Source organism: Triticum aestivum, chromosome 4A, assembly GCF_018294505.1.
Source record: "Triticum aestivum cultivar Chinese Spring chromosome 4A, IWGSC CS RefSeq v2.1, whole genome shotgun sequence".
In the NCBI taxonomy this organism is placed as follows: Eukaryota; Viridiplantae; Streptophyta; class Magnoliopsida; order Poales; family Poaceae; genus Triticum; species Triticum aestivum.
The window spans coordinates 439,196,945-439,215,207 of NC_057803.1; the positions used below are offsets into that span (position 1 = coordinate 439,196,945).

An 18,263-nucleotide genomic window follows, 5' to 3' on the forward strand; every position below is an offset into this window, starting at 1 on the left:
CGCACCCCCCTTCCCCCTAGTCCGAATAGGACAAGGAGAGGGGGGCGCCCCCTTCCTTCTTCTCTCCCTCCTCTTCCCCCCTCCCAAGTCCTAATCCAACTAGGAAAGAGGGGGAGTCCTACTCCCGGTGGGAGTAGGACTCCTCCTGGCGCGCCCTCTCTCCTGGCCGGCCGCACCCTGATACGTCCATTTTGCATCATGCCTTTGTATCGATATTTATCGCATTATGGACTGTTATTTCACTTTATGTCACAATACTTATGGCTATTCTCTCTTATTTTACAAGGTTTACATAAGGAGGGAGAATGCCGGCAGCTGGAATTCTGGGCTGGAAAAGGAGCAAATATTAGAGACCTATTCTGCGCAACTCCAAAAGTCCTAAAACTTCACGGAACATCTTAAAATAAATAAAGAAAAATCCTCGCCAAAGATGAAGGCCAGGGGGCCCACACCCTTCTCACGAGGGTGGGGGGCGCCCCCCCTAGGGCACGCCCCTACCTCGTGGGCCCCCTGGTGGCTCTCCGACGCCCATCTTCTCCTATATGAAGTCTTTCGATGAGAAAAAAATAGGAAGGAACTTTTCGGGACGAGACTCCGCCGCCACGAGGCGGAACCTTGGCGGATCCAATCTAGAGCTCCGGCAGAGCTGTTCTGCCGGGGAAACTTCCCTCCGGGAGGGGTAAATCATCACCATCGTCATCACCAACGCTCCTCTCATCGGGAGAGGGCAATCTCCATCAACATCTTCACCAGCACCATCTCATCTCCAAACCCTAGTTCATCTCTTGTATCCAATTCTTGTCTCAAAGTCCGGGATTGGTGCTAGTAGGTTGCTAGTAGTGTTGATTACTCCTTGTAGTTGATGCTAGTTGGTTTATTTGGTGGAAGATCATATGTTCAGATCCTATATGCATATTATTACCCCTCTGATTATGAACATGAATATGCTTTGTGAGTAATTACGTTCGTTCCTGAGGACAAGGGAGAAGTCTTGCTATGAGTAGTCATGTGAATTTGGTATTCGTTTGATATTTTGATAAGATGTATGTTGTCTAGCCTCTAGTGGTGTTATGTGAACGTCGACTACATAACACTTCACCATTATTTGGGCCTAGAGGAAGGCATTGGGAAGTAATAAGTAGATGATGGGTTGCTAGAGTGACAGAAGCTTAAACCCTAGTTTATGCGTTGCTTCGTAAGGGGCTGATTTGGATCCATATGTTTCATGCTATGGTTAGGTTTACCTTAATACTTTTGTTGTAGTTGCGGATGCTTGCAATAGAGGTTAATCATAAGTGGGATGCTTGTTCAAGTAAGAACAGCACCCAAGCACCGGTCCACCCACATATCAAATTATCAAAGTATCGAACGCGAATCATATGAACGTGATGAAAACTAGCTTGACGATATTCCCATGTGTCCTCGGGAGCGCTTTTCCTATTATAAGAGTTTGTTCCGGCTTGTCCTTTGCTACAAAAGGATTGGGCCACCTTGCTGCACTTTATTTACTTTTGTTACTTGTTGCTCGTTACAATCTATCTTATCACAAAACTATCTGTTACCACTTATTTCAGTACTTGCAGAGAATACCTTGCTGAAAACCGCTTATCATTTCCTTCTGCTCCTCGTTGGGTTCGACACTCTTACTTATCGAAAGGACTACGATAGATCCCCTATACTTGTGGGTCATCAAGACTCTTTTCTGGCGCCGTTGCCGGGGAGTGTAGCGCCTTTGGTAGGTGGAATTTGGTAAGGAAAAATTTATATAGTGTGCTGAAATTTACTGTCACTTGTTACTATGGAAAGTAATTCTCTGAGGGGCTTGTTCGGGGTATCTTCACCCCGTCCAGTAGAGCAAAGAGTTGCTCCTCAACCTACTGAACCTATTGAAAATGAAACTCCTTTTGAATTTCCTTCGGGTATGATGGAAAAACTGCTAGCTAACCCTTTTACAGGAGATGGAACAAAGCATCCTGATGAGCACTTAATATATGTGGATGAAGTTTGTGGATTATTTAAGCTTGCAGGTATACCCGATGATGTTGCTAAGAAGAAGGTCTTCCCTTTATCTTTGAAGGGAGACGCATTGATATGGTATAGGCTATGTGATGATATGAGATCATGGGACTATAAAAGATTGAAGTTGGAATTTCATCAAAAGTATTACCCTATGCATCTTGTTCATCGTGATCGCAATTATATATATAATTTCTGGCCTCGCGAAGGAGAAAGCATCGCTCAAGCTTGGGGGAGGCTTAAATCAATGTTATATTCATGCCCCAATCATGAGCTCTTGAGAGAAATGATTATTCAAAGTTTTTATGCTCGGCTTTCTGAAAACAATCGCACCATGCTCGATACTTCTTGTGCTGGCTCTTTTATGATGAAGACTATTGAATTCAGATGGAATTTATTGGATAGAATTAAACGCAACTCTGAAGATTGGGACCTCGACGAAGGTAAGGAGTCAGGTATGACACCTAAGTTTGATTGTGTTAAATCTTTTATGGATACCGATATTTTCCGTAAGTTTAGCACTAAATATGGACTTGACTCTGAGATAGTAGCTTCTTTCTGTGAATCTTTTGCTACTTATGTTGATCTCCCTAAGGAGAAGTGGTTTAAATATCATCCTCCCATATAAGTAAAAGTAGCTGCGCCTATTAAAGTTGAAGAAAAGACTGTCACTTATAATGAACCTATTGTTCCTACTTCTTATATTGAGAAACCACCTTTCCCTGTTAGAATAAAGGATCATGCTAAAGCTTCAACTGTTGTTCGTAAAAGCAATATTAGAACTTATACACCTCCTGAGCAAGTTAAAGTAGAACCTAATATTGCTATTGTTAAAGATCTCTTGTCTGATAATATTGATGGGCATGTTATTCAGTTCGAAGGTGAAACTGCTAGAATTGCTAAACCTTGTGATAAAGATAAACATAGACCTGTGGTAGGCGTGCCTGTTATTTCTGTTAAAATAGGAGATCATTGTTATCATGGCTTATGTGATATGGGTGCTAGTGCTAGTGTAATACCTATTGACTTATACGAAGAAATTAAGAATGAAATTGCACCTGTTGAGTTAGAAGATATTGATGTCACAATTAAACTTGCCAATAGAGATACTATTTCACCAATTGGAATTGTTAGAGATGTTGAAGTCTTGTGTGGGAAAACTAAATATCCTGCTGATTTTCTTGTTCTTACTTCTCCGCAAGATAGCTTTTGTCCCATTATATTTGGTAGACCCTTCTTAAATACTGTCAATGCTACCATAGATTGCACAAAGAATGTTGTTACTGTTGGCTTGGATGATATGGTTCATGAGTTTAATTTCTCTAAATTTAGTAAACAACATCGTGAGGAAGAATTACCTAGTAAGGATGAAATTATTGGTCTTGCTTCTATTGCCGTACCTCCTAGTGATCCTTTAGAACACTATTTGCTAGACCATGAAAATGATATGTTCATGAATGAAAGAAGGGAAATAGATGAAGTATTCTTTAAACAGGAACCTATTCTGCAACACAATTTGCCTGTTGAAATTTAGGGGATCCTCCTCCACCCAAGGGTGATCCCGTGTTTGAGCTTAAACCTTTGCCTGATAATCTTAAATATGCTTATCTTGATGAAAAGAAGATATATCCTGTTATTATTAGTGCTAACCTTTCAGAGCATGAAGAAGAAAGATTATTGAAAACTCTGAAGAAGCATCGTGCTGCTATTGGATATACTCTTGATGATCTTAAGGGCATTAGTCCCACTCTATGTCAACATAAAATAAATTTGGAAGCAGATGCCAAACCAGTTCGTGATCCTCAACGACGTCTGAATCCTAAAATGAAAGAAGTGGTAAGAAAAGAAATACTAAAGCTTCTGGAGGCAGGTATAATCTATCCCGTTGCTGATAGTGAGTGGGTAAGTCCTGTCCATTGTGTCCCTAAGAAGGGAGGTATTACTGTTGTTCCTAATGATAAAGATGAATTGATTCCACAAAGAATTATCACAGGTTATAGGATGGTAATTGATTTCCGCAAATTAAATAAAGCTACTAAGAAAGATCATTACCCCTTACCTTTTATTGATCAAATGCTAGAAAGATTATGCAAACATACACACTATTGCTTTCTAGATGGTTATTCTGGTTTCTCTCAAATACCTGTGTCGGCTAGAGATCAATCAAAGACTACTTTTACATGCCCTTTTGGTACTTTTGCTTATAGATGTATGCCTTTTGGTTTATGTAATGCACCTGCTACCTTTCAAAGATGCATGATGGCTATATTCTCTGACTTGTGTGAAAAGATTTGTGAGGTTTTCATGGACGACTTTTCCGTCTATGGTTCCTCTTTTGATGATTGCTTGAGCAATCTTGATCGAGTTTTGCAGAGATGTGAAGAAACTAATCTTGTCTTGAATTGGGAAAAGTGCCACTTTATGGTTAATGAAGGTATTGTCTTGGGGCATAAAGTTTCTGAAAGAGGTATTGAAGTTGATAAAGCCAAGGTTGATGCTATTGAAAAGATGCCATGTCCCAAGGACATCAAAGGTATAAGAAGTTTCCTTGGTCACGCTGGATTTTACAGGAGGTTCATTAAGGACTTCTCAAAAATTTCTCAGCCTCTGACTAATTTATTGCAAAAAGATATACCATTTGTCTTGATGATGATTGTGTAGAAGCATTTGAAATACTTAAGAAAGCATTAGTCTCTGCACCTGTTGTTCAGCCACCTGATTGGAATTTACCCTTTGAAATTATGTGTGATGCTAGTGATTATGCTGTAGGTGCTGTTCTAGGGCAAAGAGTTGATAAGAAATTAAATGTTATTCATTATGCTAGTAAGACTCTAGACAATGCTCAAAGAAATTATGCTACTACTGAAAAAGAGCTTTTAGCAGTTGTATTTGCTTGTGATAAGTTCAGATCTTATATTGTTGATTCTAAAGTAACTATTCAAACTGATCATGCTGCTATTAAATATCTTATGGAAAAGAAAGATGCTAAACCTAGACTTATTAGATGGGTTCTCTTGCTACAAGAATTTGATTTGCATATTGTTGATAGAAAGGGAGCTGAGAACCCCGTTGCAGACAACTTGTCTAGGTTAGAAAATATTCTTGATGACCCACTACCTATTAATGATAGCTTTCCTGATGAACAATTAAATGTTATAAGTACTTCTCGTAGTACTCCATGGTATGCTGATTATGCTAATTATATTGTTGCTAAGTTTATACCACCTAGCTTCACATACCAGCAAAAGAAAAAGTTTTTCTATGATTTAAGACATTACTTTTGGGATGACCCACATCTTTATAAAGAAGGAGTAGATGGTGTTATTAGACGTTGTGTACCTGAGCATGAACAGGAACAGATCCTACGCAAGTGTCATTCCGAGTCTTATGGAGGACACCACGCTGGAGATAGAACTGCACATAAGGTATTGCAATCTGGTTTTTATTGGCCTACTCTCTTCAAGGATGCCCGTAAGTTTGTCTTGTCTTGTGATGAATGTCAAAGAATTGGTAATATTAGTAGACGTCAAGAAATGCCTATGAATTATTCTCTTGTTATTGAACCGTTTGATGTTTGGGGCTTTGATTATATGGGACCTTTTCCTGCCTCTAATGGATACACACATATTTTAGTTGCTGTTGATTACGTTACTAAGTGGGTAGAAGCTATTCCAACTAGTAGTGCTGATCATAACACTTCTATTAAAATGCTTAAGGAAGTTATTTTCCCGAGGTTTGGAGTCCCTAGATATTTAATGACTGATGGTGGTTCACACTTTATTCATGGTGCTTTCCATAAAATGCTTGCTAAATATGATGTTAATCATAGAATTGCATCTCCTTATCACCCACAGTCTAGTGGTCAAGTAGAGTTGAGCAATAGAGAGCTCAAATTAATTTTGCAAAAGAGTGTTAATAGGTCTAGAAAGAATTGGTCCAAGAAACTTGATGATGCATTATGGGCTTATAGAACTGCATACAAAAATCCTATGGGTATGTCTCCGTATAAAATGGTTTATGGAAAAGCATGTCACTTACCTCTCGAACTAGAACATAAGGCATATTGGGCTATTAAAGAGCTTAACTATGATTTTAAACTTGCCGGTGAGAAGAGGTTATTTGATATTAGCTCACTTGATGAATGGAGAACCCAAGCTTATGAAAATGCCAAGTTGTTTAAAGAAAAAGTTAAAAGATGGCATGACAAAAGGATACAAAAGCGTGAGTTTAATGTAGGTGATTATGTATTGCTATACAACTCTCGTTTAAGATTTTTTGCAGGAAAACTTCTCTCTAAATGGGAAGGCCCCTATGTTATCGAAGAGGTCTATCGTTCCGGTGCCATAAAAATCAACAACTTCGAGGGCACAAATCCGAAGGTGGTAAACGGTCAAAGAATCAAACATTATATCTCAGGTAATCCCATAAATGTTGAAACCAATATTATTGAAACCGTAACCCCGGAGGAATACATAAGGGACACTTTCCGGAACGTTTCAGACTCCGAAAAGGAATAGGTATGTGGTACGGTAAGTAAACCGACTCCAAAACAATTTTTAAGGCAATATTTCTCCTTTTTGGAATATTTAGAAAAATAGAAAAATAAGTAGCAGTCCGGGAAGGACACGAGGGCCCCACGAGGGTGGTGGGCGCGCCCTACCCCCATGGGCACTCCCCCTACCTCGTGAGCACCTCGTGTGCCTTCCGGACTCCGTTTTCTTGCATGTTACGTATTTTGGTCGGTAAAAATTCATTATATATTCTCCCGAGGGTTTTGACTCCCGTATCACGCAAACCTCCTATGTTCTTGTTTCGAGCTGTTTTCTGTCAGGGTTTTTCAGGCTAGGCATCATGTCGTCTCCCTCCTCCAACAATGGTGACAACAATTCTTGGCTAATGAAGATAGATCTGAAGAGGGAAGAACCCACGAGGGTCAACAAGGATGAAAGGATCAAGAAGGCCACGGAGGATCAAGCTCCAGCAGCAAAAGACACCCTTCAAATAGATCATAACCTTCTTACCCCAACTGAGATCAAAGCTTTCAAGATGATTGAGTTAGCTCGTATTCAAAACAAGTATCTCACACAAGAAAATATTTTGTTGAAGGAGCATATTGTCGCACTCAAGGGCATTATTCGCAAGCTAGAGGACCTCTTACGCTCGATGTGCGATTATCCGTCACTTCCACCTTCTTCACCAACCAAGGAGATATAATCACATGGGTATGGGCACTCCCCTTGGCAACTGCCAACTTGGGGGAGGTGCCCCGGCATCGTATCACAATCACAACTCTTATCTTTACTGTTTTTCTTAGTTCGATCCTATTAGTAGTATCTTGATCTAGTAGAATAGAGTTTATGGTATGATCTAGTTTTGAGTTTTGCTTTATGATCTCTCTATGTAATCGAGTCCGTGAGCTATATATAATAAAGATTAGGGTTGAGTCAAGGGCTTGATTATTTTGCCATGATCTTGGGTGAATAAAAGAAAAGAGAAAAAGAATAAAAAGAAACAAAAAGTTCATATTGATCTTATTGAGAGTAATGACTTCACATAGAAAGAGTATGATGAGTAAAAGTTGTTGGGAGTTGGCAAACATAGGTTTGGTCATTGTTGCAATTAATAGGAAGTAATAAGGAAAGAGAGGTTTTCACATATAGATATATTATCATTGACATCTTTTATGATTGGGAGCACTCATTAAAATATGACATGCTAAAGAGTTGATGTTGGACAAGGAAGACAACGTAATGAGTTATGTCTTTCTTATATCTGAGATAAAGTATGTTGTCATGGATCCTCTAACTTGTTGAGCTTGCCTTTCCCCCTCATGCTAGCCAAATTCTCAGCACCAAGTAGAAATACTACTTGTGCTTCCAAATACCCTTAAACCAGTTTTGCCATGAGAGTCCACCATATCTACCTATGGATTGAGTAAGATCCTTCAAGTAAGTTGTCATCGGTGCAAAGCAATAAAAATTGCTCTAAATATGTATGATTGATTGGTGTGGGAGAAATAAGCTTTATACGATCTTGTGATGTGGAAGTAATAAAAGCGACGGACTGCATAATAAAGGTTCATATCACAAGGGGCAATATAAAGTGACGTTCTTTCGCATTGAGATTTTATGCATCCAACCATAAAAGCGCATGGCAACCTCTGCTTCCCTCTGCGAAGGGCCTATCCTTTATTATTATCTTCTACCTTATGCAAGAGTCATGGTGATCTTCACCTTTTCTTTTTCATTTTATCCTTTGGCAAGCTCAGCATGTTGGAAAGAACATGATATATATATATATATATATATATATATATATATATAATTGGATGTAGGGGAGCATGAACCATTATTGTTGACATTACCCTTGAGGTAAAAGGTTGTGGGGCAAAACTATAAGCCCCTATCTTTCTCTGTGTCCGATTAAAACTCCGTAACCACAAGTATTGCGTGAGTGTTAGCAATTATGGAGGACTAAATGATAGTTGAGTATGTGGACTTGCTTTTTAGCTCTGACATAGACTCTTTCCGATGTTATGATAAATTGCAATTGCTTCAATGACTAAGATTATAGTTTGTTGGAGCCCAATAAGGTTTAGTGATTTATACTTTTGCATTGCTAATAGATCATCACTTGAACATAAGTAATCATATGACAAAATCTATATATGTTGCTGTTATGAGAATAATCATGATGCCTTCATGTCCGTATTTTATTTTTATCGACGCCTCTACTTCTAAACATGAGGACATATTTATTGTTATTGGCTTTTCGCTTGAGGACAAGCGAGGTCTAAGCATGGGGGAGTTGATACGTCCATTTTGCATCATGCTTTTATATCGATATTTATCACATTATGGACTGTTATTTCACTTTATGTCACAATACTTATGGCTATTCTCTCTTATTTTACAAGGTTTACATAAGGAGGGAGAATGCCGGCAGCTGGAATTCTGGGCTGGAAAAGGAGCAAATATTAGAGACCTATTTTGCGCAACTCCAAAAGTCCTGAAACTTCACGGAACATCTTAAAACAAATAAAGAAAAATCCTCGCCAAAGATGAAGGCCAGGGGCCCCACACCCTTCTCACGAGGGTGGGGGGCGCGCCCCCCTACCTCGTGGGCCCCCTGGTGGCTCTCCGACGCCCATCTTCTCCTATATGAAGTCTTTCGATGAGAAAAAAAAGAGGAAGGAACTTTTCGGGACGAGACTCCGCCGCCACGAGGCGGAACCTTGGCGGATCCAATCTAGAGCTCCGGCAGAGCTGTTCTGCCGGGGAAACTTCCCTCCAAGAGGGGGAAATCATCACCATCGTCATCACCAACGCTCCTCTCATCGGGAGAGGGCAATCTCCATCAACATCTTCACCAGCACCATCTCATCTCCAAAGCCTAGTTCATCTCTTGTATCCAATTCTTGTCTCAAAGTCCGGGATTGGTGCTAGTAGGTTGCTAGTAGTGTTGATTACTCCTTGTAGTTGATGCTAGTTGGTTTATTTGGTGGAAGATCATATGTTCAGATCCTATATGCATATTATTACCCCTCTGATTATGAACATGAATATGCTTTGTGAGTAATTACGTTCATTCCTGAGGACAAGGGAGAAGTCTTGCTATGAGTAGTCATGTGAATTTGGTATTCGTTTGATATTTTGAGAAGATGTATGTTGTCTAGCCTCTAGTGGTGTTATGTGAACATCGACTACATAACACTTCACCATTATTTGGGCCTAGAGGAAGGCATTGGGAAGTAATAAGTAGATGATGGGTTGCTAGAGTGACAGAAGCTTAAACCCTAGTTTATGCGTTGCTTCGTAAGGGGCTGATTTGGATCCACATGTTTCATGCTATGGTTAGGTTTACCTTAATACTTTTGTTGTAGTTGCGGATGCTTGCAATAGAGGTTAATCATAAGTGGGATGCTTGTTCAAGTAAGAACAGCACCCAAGCACCGGTCCACCCACATATCAAATTATCAAAGTATCGAACGCGAATCATATGAACGTGATGAAAACTAGCTTGACGATATTCCCATGTGTCCTCGGGAGCGCTTTTCCTATTATAAGAGTTTGTTCCGGCTTGTCCTTTGCTACAAAAGGATTGGGCCACCTTGCTGCACTTTAGTTACTTTTGTTACTTGTTGCTCATTACCATCTGTCTTATCACAAAACTATCTGTTACCACTTGTTTCAGTACTTGCAGAGAATACCTTGCTGAAAACCGCTTATCATTTCCTTCTGCTCCTCGTTGGGTTCGACACTCTTACTTATCGAAAGGACTACGATAGATCCCCTATACTTGTGGGTCATCAGACCCCCCCTTGATCCTTTATATACGGGGCAGGGGGCACCCTAGATACACAACAATTGATCAGTTGATCTTTTAGCCGTGTGCGGTGCCCCCCTCCACGATAGTCCACCTCGATAATACTGTAGCGGTGCTTAGGCGAAGCCCTGCGTCGATAGAACATCATCATCGTCACCACGCCGTCGTGCTGACAAAACTCTCCCTCAACACTCGGCTGGATCGGAGTTCGAGGGACGTCATCAGGCTGAACGTGTGCTGAACTCAGAGGTGCCATGCGTTCGGTACTTGATCGGTCGGATCGTGAAGACGTACGACTACATTAACCGCGTTGTGCTAACGCTTCCGCTTTCGGTCTACGAGGGTATGTGGACAACACTCTCCCCTCTCGTTGCTATGCATTACCATGATCTTGCATGTGCGTAGGATTTTTTTGAAATTACTACGTTCCCTAACAGATTGCTTGCGGGGGCTACGACGCCTAGGTGGAAGACCAGCTCGCTAACGGTCACCTTAGCAACCTCTGGAGCACCAGAAGCTGGAGCTGTTGTGCCAAGAGTCTCACCAGTGGATGGCATATCATTATGAACTATCACCTCAGCCCCTTCTTTCTTGGGCGCTGAAGTGCCACCACCCACGCGATTGGAATCCGTGTCAGATGAGAAGGAATCTTCCTTGCTTAGGTTGATCGCGAGGGCGTCCACTTCAACACTTGCTGATCGGGTGGCATGGCTCACAGCAGCATCCTTCATTTCCAGCAGAGTGGGCAATATTTCAGTAGTCCTGGCAGATACCGACTCGTCACTCCCAGATGTATGGATGCCTGCTGTCGTAGACTACACATCTGCAACCGGCGGAGATGCTCGGCTGCTTGCATCAGAGCTAGTGGGAACAATGGACGCTGCAGCAGCAGGTTTGTCCACTAGCGCCTCATGAACGTCCAAGTTGCCACCTGTCGACAGCTTTGAGTGTATGCGTTCGAGTGGGTCTCTGGGGTTCTGCTTGGTCACACGTGTGGTAGTCTTCTTCACCCTAAAAAAACACGCGAACATTGTTAGATGAACAACTGATAATTGCAAATGTAGGTGGAATAAGAGTTGCCATGTGGCCTAGTTAGCAGTTGCCATGCAGAACAAGCAGGAGTTGCCATGGTACACATCCTAAAAAATGTAAGAAATGTGTGATGTGCCAGGACTGCCATTTCAAAACTAGGTGTGGATGAGTGCGCAAACAAAATGGAAAAGCTGGTAGTTGCCATATAGGTGGAATAAGAGTTTCCATCTTGACTAGTTAGCAGTTGCCATGCAAAACAAGCAGGAGTTGCCATGTAGTAAAAAGAAAATAGAGCATGGGAGAAACAACAGTTGCAATGTGGGACTGATGGTAGTAGCCCATGTGGCAAGCTGAACAGCTGCATTGAAAAGCAAAAATATAGCAATATGGCAATGGAAAAGAACAGGGATAACCTACTTCTTGACTGTCTTCCTCAAATCTGGCAACACGACAGGATCACCGGTGTTGGACGTCGACGTACAAGGAGATGACCTAGTGGAAGGCGTGTCACCAGCAATAGGGGCACCCTTGTTCAATCGAGCAGAAACACGGGTTGGCGTTGGTGCTTGTTTCTTCATAACTGCTCGTCCACCAGCTGTCGCCTTGTTGCACATATAAGAAAGAGGCAAAAAAGGTTCCAAGTGTTAGACACGAAAATCATTGCCGTGCTTAGCAAAAACAAATGGAAAAGGGGGTCAGTCTGTTCGAAAGGAGAGACAAAACAAAATACTAAAATAGAATTCGAACCTCCTCCTAGAAGCTAAGGGATCAGTCCTAGGTCTCTTGACAGGAGACCCCTGCCCAGCATCCTCTGGATCCCTCCCCCTCTTTGAGGGTGACACCCCCTTTGCCTCTCGCAGCTGTCTGTTCTTTGACTTTCTCTGGCGAGGGGACATCTGGTACACCCTTGCCCTTCTTACCACCTGCACGAACGTCGACATGTTCATCATCATCGGTCTCATGTTGCACGTCCTCCATGTCATCGTTGTCGTCCTTGTCGAGAGCAGCATCTCCATCTAGTTCATCTTGTGTGTCAGGAAGCTCCTGCGACCTGTTGTAGTCGTACCGACCACGGCAACCAGTTGGCCGATGTGTCCGTTCTGCAACGAATGGAGTGAACTGCCTCGCAACCGCGTCACTGTCAGAGCCATTAAGGGACGTCCAACCCTCAACCAACTTCCCGAGCAAGCTGGTCATTCCGGATGCAAACTACCCAATTAGATGCTCAACAGGTGCCCTCGCCTGTGCACGAAACAAGAAGCAACAGTAACCAACCGTATTAAAGTCACGTGCACAAGATCAAAATAAACCAAACACAACCATAGATATGTATCCTTGATTACCTCAACAAGACAAGACGGAGCTGAGTGCACGTCCATTCACTTTCCAAAGTTTTGAGGCCCACCAAACACGCCGTAGTCTATAGCATGCTTGGCGATCAGCTGGAAAAAACCAAAAAAAACAGCTAGCATGTAAAGAGAGAAAACAATGAACACTAACTAACAGTTCATGTATTGAAAAATAAAATAAAAAAGAGGTAGAGGATAGAAGTTTCAAAATGGATGGCAGAGCTGCCATGTGGCGTAAAGACATGGATACCATGCGTAGACAGCCATGGCTAACAAGGTAGTCATCTCTTGTTAGCCACAGAAGGTTGCCATATGGGGATTTTTTTCATATGTTATGTAGCGTCAAAATTGAAAGAATACAGTGCAAAGAAAGAACCCAGAACTAACCTGCAGTTTCCCGTATTTCATATCAGTTATCTTGTCCGCAGCAAGCACCGCCTTGACATCATCGTAAGTCCACGCAGAAACAACAAACTTGTGTGGAGGCGGCGGACCTCCTATCCCAGTAAAGTCCAAAGTGGACAGATCAAGACGATCGACGTACATGAGCTGATGTACAACAATTTAAAAAGAAAAAATATCAGTTGCCATCATGGTATTTTGCAAAAAAAAGCTAACGTATGTTCCTTCAATCATCAAGTTGGAGGGCATGAAGAAGGAAAAGAGTTTCCATGTATTTCTGTTAGTTGCCATCTAAATGTGTTAGTTGCCATCTAGTTATGTTGGCAGTTGCCATCTAGTTATGTTGGCAGTTGCCATCTAGTTATGTTGGCAGTTGCCATCGTGTTATGATGGTAGTTGCCACAATGTCACCATCATGGTTGCCATGCATGCTCAAGGAGCTAGGAGTGTTTGCAAAAGAGTAGTACAAAAATACCATTAAATGGAGTCGACAACCCTTCTGATACATCTTGTTTGAGAATGCATCATGCAAGAAGTCCGCAATGAACTTACACCAATTCATGTTCTTCACTTCTTTCAGTTTTGCCTGAACGACACAAATTTCAGGACAAGAAGTTGTTGCACTAGAAATCAAATTGGAAAACATAAAAAAATGGCAGTGACTGGCTTACAGATGACATAGGAGTCAAAAGATTGAAGGAAAAATAAAAGTAGTAGAGATAGAGCATTAACCAGGATGGGGAAGCATTTGTTGCTTGGGCGAATAGATGTGGTTGGTGCAAAAATAGCTGTGATCAAGTACATGAGTAGCTTCATCTTGAAAACCTCGCTATGGGTTGCCATGCCCTCCAGTGAAGTTGCCAGCACGGTCGTGTTCGGCATGGATGTCAACCCAGGAAACAAACGGGCAAACAACGTTTCCTCAATCTTATTATTGACCTCATACGGGACTTTGATCTCTCCACGGGGCACACCCAACGTGCAGAACACGGATTCCTCGTCTAACGACAGCCTTCCACGTCCCGGAATCACAAATTCCCTGGAGGCGGGCTCGTAAATCTCATCGAGCCAGTCGCATACAGGGTTCACTAAATTCTTGCACCGAACATCCATCAGAGCCTGCATCCCCATCTCAGCAGCAGCTCCCTTCTGGTTGTTGGTAAATCCCTCGGTCAATATAGTCAGGCGTTCCTGTGAAGCCCTATTGCGAATACGTTTCTTCTTCTGCAAAACAGAGAAATGATCATTTGTTGCCATGTTTCACCATCATGAAAATTTAGTCCCTATTAGACGATTGCAAACTCAACATGACATTGAAAAACATATGGGGGAAGGGGGGCTGGGGAGGTGGGGGGGGGGGGTGGACAGTTACCTCATCGCCGTCTGTTGTCCGTCTAGTTGCGCGATTCTGCCGAGGTAACTCCATGAAATCATCATCATCGTCTTGATGATCACCGCGAGCCATTCTGCTGTTGTAAGAACAAAGCAAAAATGTCAGGGTGAAAATGAAAGTATGAAGTAAGCAGTTGCCACCTAACAGAATGTATTTGCCACAAAGGCTTAATTGAAAGTGGCAAAAAGTACTAGGTTGCCATATATTGTGGTAACATATAATGTGGTAACTCACACTCTGTCCTCATACAAAAAATGAGTTGTCATATATTCAAAGGCGAATGTACTAGGTTGAAATTGCCATGTTAAAATGCAAGGCAATTCAAAAAGCGTTGAAAACATCTGCTAAACAACCTATAATGTGGCAACTCACAAACTGACCTCATATTAAAAAATGAGTTGCCATGTAGTACTGCCAAATATGTTCAGATATCACAAGTCAGTATGGCAAACACAAAAAATGAGTGTATTGTACATAGAATTTGCCACATTATCCTGCCTATATCATGACAACAGCCTTAGTGTGTTAATAGAAATACTTGCCACATGGAAATCATACTGTGCGGCAACTGACACATTTGATTCAGGAAATTAGTTGCCATCTAGTGCACATAGTTGCTGAAACTGGCATGACTACCTATTTACTACACTTTATCAGGCCTACAACATGGCAACAGCCATAGTGTGTGCACACAAATAGTTGCCGCATGGAAAACATATCTGTGGCAACTGGCATAGTTGACCAGGGAATTAGTTGCCATCCAGTGCAGATAGTTACTGAAACTATCATGTCTACCTTCTTACTACACTTTGAAATACAACTACCTAGATCTAGGGTTCATTGGCAACTATCATAACCTGAACTTCGTCAACAAAAAACTTCCTGCACTGCTCGCAAAATAGCATTTCGAGACAGTACATAACTATGAACATCCGCACCCCCTATGATTGTCCAACAATAAATGTGGCAACTAAACACATTGGCTTCATTAAAAATCTACAGTTCATAAGGCAATTTAACAAATGTTGAAGTTGCCATGTTAACGCAAAAGAAACTAGAAACAAAAAGGGGCACATACTACAATGGACAAACATATAATGTGGCGACTGACACCCTGTCTTGATCTAAAAATGAGTTGCCATATCTTCACAGGCAAGTGTGATAGGTTCAAATTGCCATGCTAAAAGTGCAGGACAATTCAAAAAGTGCATAATAACATCCACCACACAGCATGTAATCTGGCAACACACACCCTGACCTCGTATTAAAAACGAGTTTCCATGTATGTTCATATATCACAAGTCAGAAGGCAAAACGCAAATTCAGTCTACAATACAGTGAATGTACCCCATTATGCTGCCTACAGCATGGCAGCAGCCATTGTGTGTTCACAAAATTAGTTGCCACATGGCAAGCATGTTTGTGGCAACTGACACGGTTGATCAAGAAATTAGTTGCCATACAGTGCGTACAGTTCCTGGAACTACTATGGCTGCCTTTGTAATTCACTTCGAAACACAACTACCTAGATCTAGGGTTCAATCCCAACTATCAAACCCTGAAATTAACCAACAAAATACTTCCTGCACCAATGGCAACATCATTTCAAGGCAATGCATGACTAACAACTACAAAAACGCCGGCTCAAATCGAACCGCAATGCACGTGAGCAATGACGGTTGCGAATGCATGCAGGGCTCCACAGACAGCGGCCTCACGCACACCACGTCGGCCCTCATCTTGCTCCGGTTCACCGGCATCAGCATCCACGGCGGAATCCCAGCCAGCCCCTGCGCGATGTACCCGAACATGGACCACCCCGTCGTCACCATCGTGTCACAGAAGCTCAGCAGGTAGATCTCCGCCAGGGCACGCTCGTTGTGTGCCCGCGCGTCCGACTGCTGCTCCCCGTCGTGGCTCGGCTGGTGCACCGACACCACCATGTTGCCGTCCGCCGTCGCGTTCGTGTAGTACATGGCGTGCAGCTTGTCATGGTACTCAGGCTTCAGGGAAAGCATCAGGACTGCGACGGCCTTCTTCTTCTTCTTCTTCTTCTTCGCCTCCGCCGTTGGTGGTTCGCTGGTGGCTAGTACCTGCGGCAAAAGATGATGCTCCCGCGCGCACCGGAGGATCTGTTCGAACATGATCTCGGGCGGCACCGGGAAGATCTGCTTGTTGCGCACATGCATGCCGACACGCTCGTCGGCACCGGCGAGGTACCCCTCAAAGAACCTGTCCACAATCCCCCACACCCGGTTCCCCGGGCGGAGCAGGTACCTGCCAAGATGGTGGAACACCGCCCCTTTCGCCGGGAACATCCGGTCAAGCTCGCGGCGGTACATGGGCATCGTGAACAGCGCCACCGCAAAGTAGTTGTCGGACTTGACCACCAGCCAGTCGAACTTGTTGATCAAACGGTGGTCCTCGTCGCAGAACGTGTGGTTCTGGAGCCGGAGCTTTACACTCTCGGTGAGAAGAAACACGGTCTCCAGGTGGAGGTAGACGTAAGCCGGCAGCACCTGCGCGCGAGCGTCGTCGCCGTAGCCGTAGCGGATGATGTTGCTATGGAGCATGTTGACGTAGCTCTCCTTGGAGTGGGAGGAGAAGGCGGCGGCGTCGAGCTTGTGGGGGAAATCGGCCGGCGGGAGCAGCCACGTGGTCCCGGGGAAGGGCTCGCAGAAGAGGCCCTGCATCTCTGGAGGCTCATGGACGAGGAGGACCCGGTCAGTGAGGAGCGCGTATAGGAAGGTGGAGACGAGGCTGAGCATCCGGTTGCCAAGGCCCTCGGTTGGGATCCACACCACATACTTGCATGTATGATGACGATCGCCCGCGGTGGCGTGGTCTGCGTTGCGGGCGGCAGACCAGAGCCGCGGAATGGCCTCGCGGTAGAGCGCCGTGCGCGGGCCGCACCGACGGTGGTTGGCCTCGTATCGCCTCATCCTCTCCACCAGGTAGGGGGGCACAGGGAACTGCGTGGGCTTCCAGCGCCTGGAGGCCTCGTGCCGGCTGAGGCACGCTGCCGGATTTTTGTCTTCCAAGTCGGGGGAGAGGAGCTGGTTGGGCGCCACCGCGTTGCCGCCAGGCCCGTCATCTGCTGCGTACGCCCTTTGCTGCCACCAGATCAGAGGGTCGGCGGCTCCGAAGTGGGAGGCCAGCGCGAGCAGGTGCATCAACGCGACCAGCAAGAAGATGATGACGATGGCGGCCGAACTGGCTGCATCCCGGCGTTTATTCTCTCTCGCCTCCGCCGGTCGACCTCGCAGATCTCGTTCCATCTACTCGATCACAACTATCACATCTATATAAATCTAGTTAAATTTGCTGCCGAATGGAGGCGAGAGACATCATCCCTGCATACATATAGGGCAAAATTACTTGTCCGATAAGATTCGGAAGGGGGAAGTAATTATTTGCTTCCTATTCTGTCTAGGAACGTAACTGCTTTCCTCTCTTTTCTATCTTTGGATTTGGAATAGTCTGACCCTCCGAGTTATTACACAAGATCGAGCTAATTACTACTCCAACAATATACCCACCTTGTGTGAAAGCTGGAGCATTGACCGGGAGCACGCGGGTCCAGGTGCACGCGAATCATGTGCTGCCGATTTACACCAAGATTCGTGAAATGGGTTATGTGTACATACAGTTTGATTTCCGTTTCTGTGTGTAATGCGTTCTTACATCATGACAATATATCTATTGGTGTGGGGTCTGATACTTGTTCGATGGGGTCGCTTAACAAT

General features: G+C 43.6%; 1 protein-coding gene across 1 annotated transcript; it reads right to left on the minus strand.

Annotated features, from left to right (window-relative positions):
• Positions 1–16,145: 16,145 nt before the first annotated feature.
• LOC123083838 (probable fucosyltransferase 8) lies at positions 16,146–17,795 on the minus strand. The gene has a single exon (XM_044505734.1). The coding sequence runs from the start codon at positions 17,793–17,795 to the stop codon at positions 16,146–16,148; it is 1,650 nt and encodes a 549-aa protein (XP_044361669.1).
• Positions 17,796–18,263: the final 468 nt, after the last annotated feature.